The sequence below is a fragment of the Mobula birostris genome, chromosome 6, assembly GCF_030028105.1.
Source record: "Mobula birostris isolate sMobBir1 chromosome 6, sMobBir1.hap1, whole genome shotgun sequence".
NCBI lineage: Eukaryota > Metazoa > Chordata > Chondrichthyes > Myliobatiformes > Myliobatidae > Mobula > Mobula birostris.
This window is the reverse complement of record NC_092375.1, coordinates 167,625,585-167,639,002: the sequence shown is the minus strand read 5'-3', so window position 1 is coordinate 167,639,002 and position 13,418 is coordinate 167,625,585. Positions and strand designations below refer to the sequence as shown.

The following is a 13,418-nucleotide window of genomic DNA, read 5'->3' as shown; positions in this document are numbered from 1 at the left end:
CCCCATCTCTTTTTTCCAGTCCTGATGAAGGTTCTCCGCTTGAAACATCGACTGTTTACTCTTTTCCACAGATGCTGCCTGGCATGCTGAGTTCCTCCAGCATTTTGTGCGTGTTGCTTAGGAGGAAGAACTAGTAGCTTCCAACTCCCTTGCGCCACTGCACTGCACAACATAGCGTTTTCAAGGTTCTCTAAATGAAGTGCTTGTCAGTAGTTGAGCTTGAATAGAACAAGACCAGCTTTGGATTTATTTATCTAATGGTGACCATGGAAATTATCTTAATCTTTGGCATCCTTTTTGATAATATTAGTTATGACATTTTATTTAACAGAATGGTCAGTGAGAAAACTGAACCTGAACAAACCTGAAGGTTAATGGTGCTGTAGATAGTGGAGAAGAGATATTGATAGGATGCAGAGCTGGGCTGATAAGTGGCAGATGCAATTCAATCTGATAAAGTGTGAAGAGATTCACTTTGGAAGGATGGACTTGATGGCAGAATACAGGGTTAATTGCAGGATTCGTAACAGTGTGGTAGAACAGAGGGACCTTAGGATCCATAGCCATAGATACCTCAAAGTTGCTGAGCAAGTTGATAGGGTGGTCAGGATGGCATATGGAATTGCCACAGCGTTGCTTACTTTCTTCACTTCCTCTCCTTTGCTCCTGTAACCTTTTTCTGTGGAATTAATAACTTCAGTTTTACTGCATTACTGCTGACTTCTTGGTTTTCCAAACTATGCCCAATATCAAACCAACTAAAACTCCTTCACCCACATTCTGTCCAGTCAGATTTCACCAGTAGTGTCACCAGAAGATAATAAGACCATAAGATATTGGAGCAGAAGTTGGCTATTCGGCCCATCGAGTCTGCTCCGCCATTCAGTCATGGGCTGAACCAATTTTTCCAGTCGTCCCCATTCCCCTGCTTTCACCCCATACCCTTTGATGCCCTGGCTAATGAAGAACCAATCTATCTCTGCCTTAAATACACCCAATGACTTGGCCTCCACAGCCACTCGTGGCAACAAATTTCACAGATTTACCATCCTCTGACTAAGGTAGTTTCTCCGCACCTCAGCTCTAAAAGGACACCCTTTCAATCCTGAAGTCATGCCTTCTTGTCCTAGAATGCCCTACCATAGGAAATAACTTCGCTATTTCTAATCTGTTCAGGCCTTTTAACATTCAGAATGTTTCTATGAGAGCCCCTCCTCATTCTTCTGAACTCCAGGGAATACAGCCCAAGAGCTGCCAGACGTTCCTCATACGGTAACCCTTTCATTCCTGGAATCATTCTTGTAAATCTTCTCCGAAACCTCTCCAATGTCAGTATATCCTTTCTAAAATAAGGAGCCCAAAACTGCACGCAATACTCCAAGTGTAGTCTCACGAGTGCTTTATGGAGCCTTAACATCACATCCCTGCTCTTATATTCTATACCTCTGGAAATGAATGCCAACATTGCATTCACCTTCTTCACAACCTGTTCAACCTGGAGGTTAACCTTTAAGGTATCTTGCACAAGGACTCCCAAGTCCCTTTGCATCTCTGCATTTTGAATTCTCTCCCCATCTCAATAATAGTCTGCCCATTTATTTCTTCCACCAAAGTGCATGACCATATACTTTCCAACATTGTATTTCATCTGGCACTTCTTTGCCCATTCCCCTAAACTATCTAAGTCTCTCTGCAGGCTCTCTGTTTCCTCAACAGTACCTGCTCCTCCACCTATCTTTGTATCATCGGCAAATTTAGCCACAAATCCATTAATACCGTAGTCCAGATCATAGAAGTACATCGTAAGATGCAGTGGTCCCAACACCGAACCCTCTGGAACACCACTGGTAGCTGGCAGCCAACCAGAATAGGATCCCTTTATTCCCACTCTCTATTTTCTGCCGACCAACCAATACTCCACCCATGCGAGTAACTTCCCTGTAATTCCATGGGCTGTTACCTTGCTAAGCTGCCTCATGTGCGGCACCTTGTCAAACGCCTTCTGAAAATCCAAGTACACCACGTCTACTGTATCTCCTTTGTCTATCCTGCTTATGATTTCCTCAAAGAATTGCAGTAGATCTGTCAGGCAGGATTTTCCTTTCAGGAAACCATGCTGGCTTTGGCCTATGTTGTCATGTGCCTCCAGGTACTCTGTAATCTCATCCCTAGCAATCAATTCCAACAACTTCCCAACCACTGATGTCAGGCTAACAGGTCTGTAGTTTCCTTTCTGCTGCTTCCCACCCTTCTTAAATAGCGGAGTAACATTTGCAATTTTCCAGCCATCTGGTACAATGTCAGAATCTATCGATTCTTGAAAGATTATCGTTAATGCCTCTGCAATCTCTCCAGCTACTTCCTTCAAAACTTGAGGGTGCATTCCATTAAGTCCAGGAGATTTATCCACCCTCAGACCATTAAGCTTCCTGAACACCTTCTTAGTCGTAATTTTCACTGCGCAGACTTCACCTCCCTGACACTCTTGAATGTCTGCTATACTGCAGAGGTCTTGCACTGTGAAGACTGATGTAAAATACACGTTCAGTTCCTCTGCCATCTCTGCATCTCTCATTACAATATCTTCAGCTTCGTTTTGTATTGGTCCTATATCTACCCTTGACTCCCTTTTACCCTTTATATACTTAAAAAAGCTTTTAGTATCTTCTTTGATATTAGTGGCCAGCTTCTTTTCATAATTCATCTTTTCCTTCCTAATGACCTTCTTAGTTTCGTTCTGCAAGTTTTTAAAAGCTTCCCAATCCTCTGTATTCACACCAGCTCTGGCTGCCTTGTATGCCCTCTCTTTTGCTTTTACTTTGGCTCTAACTTCACTTGTCAGCCATGATAGTGTCCTTCTTCCCTTTGAAAATTTCTTCTTATTTAGAATATATCTGTCTTTCACTTCCCTCATTTTTCACAGAAACTCCCATCAACTGCTGCTCTTTTGTTCCTCCTGCTGGTGTCCCTTTCCAGTCAACTTTGGCCAGTTCCCTTCTCATGCCATTATAATTTCCTTTATTCCACTGAAATACTGACACATTGTATTTTATTTTTCCTTCTCAAATTTCAATGTGAACTCGGTCATATTGTGATCACTGTTCCCTAAGGGTTCCTTAACCTTAAGCTCTCTTATCACCTCTGGATATTGCCAGTATTAATTCTTTTATCATTTCCAAATCTTATCAAATTACCATAGAAACCATAGAAACTACAGCACAGAAACAGGCCTTTTGGCCCTTCTTGGCTGTGCCGAACCATTTTCTGCCTAGTCCCACTGACCTGCACACGGACCATATCCCTCCATACACCTCCCATCCATGTATCTGTCAAATTTATTCTTAAATGTTAAAAAAAAGAACTCGCATTTACCACCTCATCTGGCAGCTCATTCCATACTCCCACCACTCTCTGTGTGAAGAAGCCCCCCCCCAATGTTCCCTTTAAACTTTTCCCCCCTCACCCTAAACCCATGTCCTCTGGTTTTTTCTCCCCTTGCCTCAGTGGAAAAAGCCTGCTTGCATTCACTCTATCTATACCCATCATAATTTTATATACCTCTATCAAATCTCCCCTCATTCTTCTACGCTCCAGGGAATAAAGTCCCAACCTATTCAACCTTTCTCTGTAACTAAGTTTCTCAAGTCCCGGCAACATCCTTGTAAACCTTCTCTGCACTCTTTCAACCTTATTTATATCCTTCCTGTAATTTGGTGACCAAAACTGAACACAATACTCCAGATTCGGCCTCACCAATGCCTTATACAACCTCATCATAACATTCCAACTCTTATACTCAATACTTTGATTAATAAAGGCCAATGTACCAAAAGCTCTCTTTACGGCCCTATCTACCTGTGACGCCACTTTTAGGGAATTTTGTATCTGTATTCCCAGATCCCTCTGTTCCACTGCACTCCTCAGTGCCTTACCATTAACTCTGTATGTTCTACGTTGGTTTGTCCTTCCAACATGCAATACCTCACACTTGTCAGTATTAAACTCCATCTGCCATTTTTTAGCCCATTTTTCCAGCTGGTCCAAGTCCCTCTGCAGGCTCTGAAAACCTTCCTCACTGTCTACTACACCTCCAATCTTTGTATCATCAGCAAACTTGCTGATCCAATTTACCACATCATCATCCAGATCATTGATATAGATGACAAATAACAATGGACCCAGCACTGATCCCTGTGGCACACCACTAGTCACAGGCCTCCACTCAGAGAAGCAATTCTCTACCACCACTCTCTGGCTTCTTCCATCAAGCCAATGTCTAATCCAATTTACCACCTCTCCATGTATACCTAGCGACTGAATTTTCCTAACTAACCTCCCATGCGGGACCTTGTCAAAGGCCTTACTGAAGTCCATGTAGACAATATCCACTGCCTTCCCTTCATCCACTTTCCTGGTAACCTTCTCGAAAAACTCCAATAGATTGGTCAAACATGACCTACCACGCACAAAGCCATTTTGAGTCTCCCTAATAAGTCCCAGTCTATCCAAATGCTTGTAGATTCTGTCTCTTAGTACTCCCTCCAATAACTTACCTACTACCGACGTTAAATTTACTGGCCTATAATTTCCCGGATTACTTTTCGATCCTTTTTTAAACAACGGAACAACATGAGCCACTCTCCAATCCTCTGGCACCTCACCTGTAGACAGCGACATTTTAAATATTTCAGCCAGGGCCCCTGCAATTTCAACACTAGTCTCCTTCAAGGTCCAAGGGAACACCCTGTCAGGTCCCGGGGATTTATCCACTTTAATTTTCCTCAAGACAGCAAGGACCTCCTCCTTTTCGATCTGTACAGTTTCTATTCTGCCATTCTTGTTTGCAAATGTTATATTCATCTTTAAAATCTGATAGTTTAATCTGGAAGCAAAGTAGACCACTTTTAATTCTCACTGACACATACATCCAAAAGCATTATGAACCTCTAAGTATAATTTTACAAGATGGTAGAAAAATAACTTGATCTTCCATCCTTTGCCACAAGCTTATAGTTCCCTTATCCTGCACTGTTTCTTTCTACCTCTTACCCAAGATCCACAGACTTGAATGTCCACTTCGGCCCATTGTTTCTGCCTGAACCTGTGTTCACATTCATCAACTCACATGGTTCAATTTGTTCCCACCTACATCTGTAACACTTCACATGCTTTCAGTCTCTCCAATCACTTCAAATTTCCTGTCTCTGATCACCTGCTTTTCACTATGGTTGGCCTGTCCCTATACACTTCTATCCCCCATCAGGAAGGTCTTGAAGCTCTCTGCTTCTTTCTGGATAATAGATCTAACCAGTTTCTCTCCACCATCACTTTCCATCATCTGGCGAACTAGTTCTTACCCTCAACAACTTCTCTTTCAGCTTGTCCCACTTTCTCCAAACCGAAGGGCCCCAGTTATGCCTGCCTTCTCGCAGCTATGTGGCACAGTCCATGTACCAAGCCTAAACTGTTAAGGCTCCCCATTTCTTTCTACAGTACGTCAATGACTGCATTGGTGCTGTTTACCTACACTAGTACTGAGCTTGTTAATTTTATCAACATTGCCCCCACCTTGTACCCTGCTCTCAAATCTACTTGACCCATGTCTGGTACCTGTCTCACCTTTCTCAATCTCTCTGTCTCCATCTTTTGAGACAGGCTGTCTATGACTATCTTTTATAAAGGTGCTAACTCTCCCAGCTATCTTGACTATACCTCTTCCCACTCTGTCGCTTGTAAAACTGCTATTCTTTTTCTCAATTCCTTTGACTCTGCTGCATCTGTTATCAGGATGGGGCTTTCTATTCCACAACATCTGAGATGTCCTCCTCCTCCAAAGAATTGGTTTTCCCTCCCTCTAACATTGTTGCTGCCCTCACCTGCATCTTCTCCATTTCCCACATATCCACCCTTAGCCCATCTTCCCACCACCATAAAAGGGATGGAGATTCCCCTGTTCTTAGCTACCAACCCAAGAGCCTCTGCATCCAGCACATCATTCTCCGCATATTCAACAGGATCCTACCACCAAACACATTCTACCCTTCTCCTCCTGCTCTTTGCTCAGATCGTTCTCAATGCAACTCCCTTATCCACTCATCCCTTTCCACTTGTCTCCCTCCTGGCATTTACCCCTGCAACTGGGACAAGTGCTATACTTGCCCCTATACCTCCTCCCTCACCACCATTCAGGGCCTCAAACAGGGCTTCCAGGTGAGGTGGCACTTCACCCTGTGAGTCTGCAGTGGGTATCTATTGTATCTGGTCCTCCCAGTGTGGCCTCCTTTACATTGAGTGACCTGATGTAGATTGGGGGACCATTTTGTCTAGCATCTTTGCTCCGTCTGTCACAAAAGGTGGGATTTCCAGTGGCCTCTCATTTTAATTTGACCTCCCACTACCATTCTGACATGTCAGTCAATGACCTCCTCTTCTGTCTCATATTGCCATCCTCAGGTTGGAGGAGTAACACCTCATATTCTGTCTGGGTAGCTTCCAACCTGAAGGCTTGAACATCAAATTTCTGGTAATTTCTCTCTCCTTTCCCTCTCTTTTTCTATTCCCCATTCTGGCTCCCCTCTTACCCCTTCTCTTATCCTCACCTGCCCAACACCTTGCTCTGGTGCCCTTCCTTCTTCCCTTTCTCCCATGGTCCTTTGTCCTCGGCTATCCTATCCCTCCTCCTTCAGCTGTAAACATCTTCCACCTATCGCCACTCAGCTTCTCACTTCATCTTTCCTCCCCCACCCACCCATCTTCCTCCTCATCTGGTTAACCAATCACCTGCCAGCTTGTACTCCTTCCCCAACCACTCACCTTCTTGTTCTGTCTCCTTTCTCCTTTCTCCTTCCTTTCTAGTCCTGAGGAATTGCCTCAACCTGAAATGTTGACTGCTCATTCCTTCCCATAGATACTGCCCAACTTGCTGAGTTCCTCCAGCATTTTGTGTGTATTGCTCTGGATTTCCAGCATCTGCAGAGCCTCTTGTATTACTAGATTGTTCTCATTTTATTAATTTATGGATAGGATGTGGACATAACTAGCATGGTCAGGGTTTAATGCCCAAACTTAATAGCTCTTGAGAAGGTTGTTGTGAGACACTTTCTTGATGAACTGAAATTCTGATAAAGGCATTTCTATATTGTCAAAAAATTCCAGAATTTTGACTCAGTGACAGTTAAGCACTATACAGATTAAATTGCTTTGCTGATAATTCACAGGACTGGACAAATGATTCAGAAACATAAATTCAAATCACACCATGGCATTTGGGGAATTTAAATTTAGTTCACTAAATAATCTGGAATAAAAATCCAACATGAATAATTTTGGATTCTGGTATAATTCTGGTGCTGCTGCAACTTATTTTCTGCTACTTATCTACTTAATACTGTTTTTCTATTACTGTCTTGTTTTATCTACCGCTTTATTTAATTGCCTGAGAGGAAGCCAAACAGAGTTTCATTGTACCTATGTAGAATGACAATAAAGATCATTCAATTCAATTCATTGTAACTGTGGAACAGCAAAATTGTAAAAACCGATGTGGAACATTATGGTGACTTTAAGAAAAGAACTTGGTAATCCTTACTCGGTAAAGCATTTTTGTGACTCTACGTCGAAAGTTATATCCTTATCCTGTAACGCTGTGCAAGCCACTCAACCTTACTAAACTGCTACTGCTGAATAAATTAATTGCAAATTTTCCATTCTTCACAACAACCCTTAGGAGTTTAATATATCGCTGATTGGGCTTTTGTTTAGTTTTTTCATTGATGGCTTTTTGCAATAAAAATTCCTTTGTTTTTAAAGGCTCTTACAGGTAAGGGATCTCAACAAATAACAATTGTCATCCTGCTTTGTACTTTTTAAACTAAGAGCAATTTTTTATCCTTATTTATTTTAAGTTTACCAAGGGAAATTGTAATATTCCCAATGCCCATGGACCTTGCTGTCCAGCTATAGTGTGTACCAAGTTAGCTCGAGAGGCTTTTGAATTTTAATGATGTTGGAGATATTGTGTGTCCTTCAGCTTGTTAAACTGACATGGTCGCTCCATAAATCATAATACCTGTGTATGATAAAATCAATACAAAAATGCCAACTCAGCGTAAACCCTTAAGTATTTTTTTCTCTTGCAAGGTTCTAACAGTTTAAACTTCCAATCAAAACAGACTGGATCAGAAAACATATTAATTTCTGTTGTCAAAGAAGCAAACATTCTCAGCCAAACTTCAAAAAAGGATTGAGTTTTGATGTTTGCTTTTGTGATCCAGTTATTCAAGCTGCAGTGTTAGCTAAAACTTGTGAATTTTTGTCCTCAAGGATGAATAGTTGTTTATCCATTAGGATTGTTGTGAATAATTGAAGGTACTTAGAACGATTTTTTTTTGTGACTTGTATGTACTGATCCACAAATTAGGTGAATAAAGCTAGATTGTCTCCCTCCCATGAAACATCTCTGTGTTTAACCTCAATTTGAATATTAGAAGTGACCAGCAACAATTGGGATGGAAGTATCTTTGAATGTATATCTGCTCGCCAAGCTCAGTAACCTCATTGCAATTTATATTCCTGAATTTATTCAGGTTTATGACTGAAGCTGCTCGCCGTGAGCGGGAACAAATGAGAAAAAGACATCAGGCCAAATTAACACCGGCTCTTTCTAGTCCTGTGGGAAGAGGAGGCATGCCTGTATCACCTCACCCTGGCAATGGGACCTCAGCGTTTCCAGGCACACCACCAGTTACACCATCATCTTCCGCCTGCAGTGGAACTCCAACTGGTAGGTTCAATTAATCAAGAAATTGTGCAGTAGCTTGATGACAAACAGCCTGGTTTGAGAATTTTGTAGAATGCAAATTGCCACAACATGTACTACATACATTTTAAATTGTGTTTATGCAGGATATTTTTTAAGTGGGACATAGTGAACCCACAAATACTGTAAATTCACCAGAATATACAGATATACAGAGCAGAATATATTTTTGATTCCACTAAATTCTGTTCGCCATAAGTGATGGTAGATTTGTTTAACGAAATAATTTGAGGTGGGCGTTCCCTCCGTGAGTGATAGCCAGGAATACTGGTAGAACTGTAGTGATTATGGGACATGGAAATTCAAAGTAAATAATAGAAATATAGTGGCTTTTTTAGTTGAACTGAAAGCAGAGGAAATAACAATTATAACTTCCAATCTTGAAAAAAACATTTTTGCATTTTTTTTTGGTAAGGTCAGTTAAATGGGAGATGAGAACAGGGAGACCAAAACCTTGAAACTCAAACACAAAACTGCAGTGCTGGAAATCAAAAATAAACATGAGAAATACTCAGCAGTTTAGGCTGTATCTGTGGGAAGAGCAGCAGAGTTAACATTTTGGACTGAAGGCCTTTCAAAAGAACTGTGAAGGAGAGATTAACAAGATTATTTTCTCTCCTTCCCAATTCTGACAAAGGGTCTTTTAAGTCTTCCACTGATGAGAACACAGCTCTTGCAAAAGATTAATTTTATGGAGGGTCTTAAAGGAGGATGAGATGGGAGGCTTTAGGGAGAAAATGTAAAGAATGGCAATTTAAGATTTGAAACTAGTTGAATAACAGGCTGAAATTCGGACAAGCAGTTTGGAGCTGGAACAGAAGTGGAAATCAGAAAGATCACAGATTTAAGATTAAGACTTTCACATGAGAGGTAATTATAACGAGGAGAAAGTGGGAGAATATTGAGATATAAAGTGGGAAGTACCAAAGAAACTGTGACAAAAATGAAATGATTATTGACTTCAGTTGCAGTATATTTTAAAAATGGCAATAATGCAATGAGATTGAGTTTATACACAGTATGCTGGTCTTGACTTGCTCTGGCATAATTCTTAAACTAATTGGAATTATGAAGTTTGACCACATTGAGGTTTCTTGTTTTTGCTGAATGTGCGCAGATATAATTTCCTCTTGTTCATCCACTATTTACTGAATGTTATGAGAACAACTTAACAGCTAATACATTGCTTGTGTATGACAGATATTCCTTTAGGATTCTTCAAGTTATATTGGTCACAGTAGCTTTTATTTTGTGATGCATTTTTGTTAAGTGTTGAGAAAAATGCTTGACATTTATTTGATCTGCAGTATTCTAGTTTTAAACTTGCAAGTCATAAGCTTTAAGGAGAATCAATGCAAATTTAGGCTTTCTTCCTGTATAAAAAATACATCTGTGAATGTGTAGCTAGTTAGTTGAAGAACGTAATATAAGCCCAAGATATTAACCATCCAAGCAAAGTGCAGAGCATTCAGATTCTCTGCATACTTGATAGATCACAGTGCGCCTTCCTTGATTGATCACAACAGCTAAAGAATGAAAGCAACATCTTAATAAACTGGTTTTATATAATGTGATCATTAAAGCGACCATTTCGATTCAGCACAAGGTTATGCTTATAATGTTGGCATAGAGGGAGGTGAATTGTGCAGGACAGATGTGAGCATTGGAGGTGACCTGGTTTAATAAGGTTGTAATCAGATCACCATGCCAAATGCTGCAGCTTTAGTTACTTGCACGCATAGCCTCACACAAGTTATTGTAGGTTTTGAATTTTCTAAACAATGATGTTTCTGATACTAATATATGTGATCTTTAATTGAACAGTTTGTTAATAAACCAGTTTTGTTTTAGAAATTATATTGCATAAAATATTCTAGTTGAAAATATAGCACCAACATAACCTTATTAAAATGGTCATAATTATGATTGTACATGGTTATTTTAAATTTCTGATTGTTGAAAGAAGCCTTGTTTACATTCTCAGTAGCTAGATTTTGCCAAGCAACTTCAAGCTGAAATATTTGGGCTCCCAGTTTCATGTACAATTCATGGCATGTATCTTGTTGCACAGCTGTGCTGCACATTAGAGAAGGCAAATTAACATTTGAATGTCTTCTGAAGTGGATGCTAATTGCCAACTGTTAATTACTGTCATTAGATAGGCTGCTAAGAGGTGCAACAAAGCATCAGACTCATGATCTTGTTGTTTGAAAATGATCTCCATCCAATGAAAAACATGTCACTTACAGAAAATGTAAATGCAAAATTTGCTGATGTAGTTGAAATTTCACCATCAGTAGCCTTATTGTGATGGAAACATTCTTGACACTCCTTCAGTGTTTAGAGTCTGAAAATAATGAGTATCAATGTTGTATCGTCAGAATATGCAAAGCTGAAGCAGGAAAATGTAGCAGACATTTTGCACAATTACAGGATGGAACATGATGATTCAGGTTCATATTTGGTTGGTGTTGAGGACAAGAGTATGCTAGGTTGGCAATGGGACCATAATGCCATCTACATAAATTTAAGTTATTTTACTGTTTTTAACAATAAGGTTCACAGATTGCATTATAATGCTAATCAGAATGGTTCCATTGTTTATACAAGAGATTCTGCAGATGCTGGAAATCTTAAGCAACAGAGACAGAATGCTGGAGGAGCTCAGCAAGTCCATTGCTGACTGACCTGCTGAGTTCATTCAGTGTTTTGTGTGTATGGTTGCATTGCTTCTCTATTTTCAATTGATTCTTTTACATAGAGCAATTATGTTGATAGTTTTTGTTTATATGTTACTTCTTTGCTTCCGATTTATCTGATAATATAATCTAAAGTGTAGATTGCATCATAATTTGCAGATTACCTTGCTGTTATTACAAAATAACAATGTTACAAAATTTCATGTTTGTGATTTTCCAAGTGAAGAGTGAAGTAAGATACCAAGTTCATTGAACATTTTGCTTCTGACAAATTCCTTTTTCAGTCAAAAATGGAAATTTCTATATTTGTTATTTATTCATGTTCTTTTACTTTTTGTCTCATTTACTCTCATATTTTTCGCATATGTTTGTGTGTGCACATGCGGGTGTGTGTATGTGCACATGTGCTGCTTGTTGAATCTTTTCTCCTGCTTCAGTTGCTTGGTTAGTGTGCTGCTAGTTGAAATGATTCATGGTCCTGACAGATGTCTGGTACAGCTGGATGTGTCCTTGATCATCCCAAAAGCCTGGATGGCACTGTCATTCACCATTGCCTAAATTATCCCTGTATTGACTGTAGAACCCTCTGTGACAGGACTGTAATGGCTAATTACCCAGGATGCCTTTGGCAGTTCAAAACATTAGTGCATTCGCTAAAGGTATTTGGAAAGTTGATATGAATGTTTTTTATTTATTATGATTTCAAAGGGAAAGTTGAAATGGACAAAATATTGTTTTAAGCAATTCATCTGAATATGGATCCATTTTAACAAAGAACCTTTTCCGTGTGTGTGTGTGTGTTTTACTGAAACTTCAGGCAGTGAATTAGATGAAGAAGAAATTGAATGTGAAGATTCCGACAGTGATGAATCATGGACAACAGAAAGTGCTATTAGCTCCGAGACTATTCTAAGCTCAATGTGCTTGAATGGGGACGACGAGAAGCCGTTTGCTTGTCCTGTACCTGGCTGTAAAAAGAGGTACAAGGTATGTATTGTGTCCAGCCAACAAGCTGTCCTTGAAGATGTCAATAAAAATGCACTTGAACAGAAGGTGGTGCCTTTCTGTTTACACTGCTGGACAACAAAAAGTAGATAACAAGATCAATGATTTCATCTCTCTAAAGTTTACAAATTAATAAGCTTTTGTGCACAGTGTTGCTATGAATCATAAATGTGTATTAGAATGAGGTTTTGGAGAGGGAATAGAGGGTACAAAATCCCATTCTGACTGTTAGTGAAGATGATGAGTTCCCTAGAGGCCAGGCAAACCATAGTGGGAACAGCTTTTCACACAAAGAATACAGTAATTTGCCACATCCTGTCCAGGTCCTGTTTGAATGTCAGTCCTGTCTTAATTACCAGTATAACAAAGCTATTCAATGTTATTCTGAAATCTTTCTGGCTCCATGTCTGATGCACGAGAGCCATCCAGCCGAATTGCTCAAACATCATTATTGAAAGAGCTTGCAGACTTGGCAGATTAATAGTCTTTGGAAAGCCTGGTACGGTGGAAGGAACAACAAATAGAGGGTAATGGTTTAGATGGAAGCCGAAACCAGATCATCAGTAGGGGAAAATGCAAGGCAAACTTGCTGTATGACGAGCTGATAAGTGGTGCTAAGTCTAATTACAGAGTTTTTAAATTAAACTAAAGAGTTGATTTTGATAGACTAGTGTAACTAAACTACAGTTGTTAAGCTTATAAATTTGTTAGAAATTAATTATACAGCTATATTTCAAACATCTAACTTTCCCAGTTTCAATTTAAATTTTTGTCGTCTGAATGCTGAATTAAATTTTAGCAAATTCGTTGCCACATTATGGATATAAATGTGTGAGGTAGATCCCCTGAAAATTAAAATTTAACTTTAGATATCTTCCATGTTAATAACCTGTTCC

At 39.8% G+C, this 13,418-nt stretch overlaps 1 protein-coding gene across 3 annotated transcripts in view; it reads left to right on the top strand.

Annotated features, from left to right (window-relative positions):
- Positions 1-13,418, top strand: part of LOC140199556 (juxtaposed with another zinc finger protein 1-like) — a 350,439-nt gene that overhangs the window by 148,878 nt on the left and 188,143 nt on the right. For all 3 annotated transcript variants that reach the window (XR_011886446.1, XR_011886445.1, XM_072261822.1), the window contains exons 3-4: positions 8,586-8,782; positions 12,335-12,504. Coding sequence is in view for 1 of the 3 variants with exons in the window: in XM_072261822.1 (XP_072117923.1) it covers positions 8,586-8,782; positions 12,335-12,504 (367 nt within the window). In the remaining 2 variants the exon portion in view is untranslated. The remainder of the gene's footprint in view (positions 1-8,585; positions 8,783-12,334; positions 12,505-13,418) is intronic.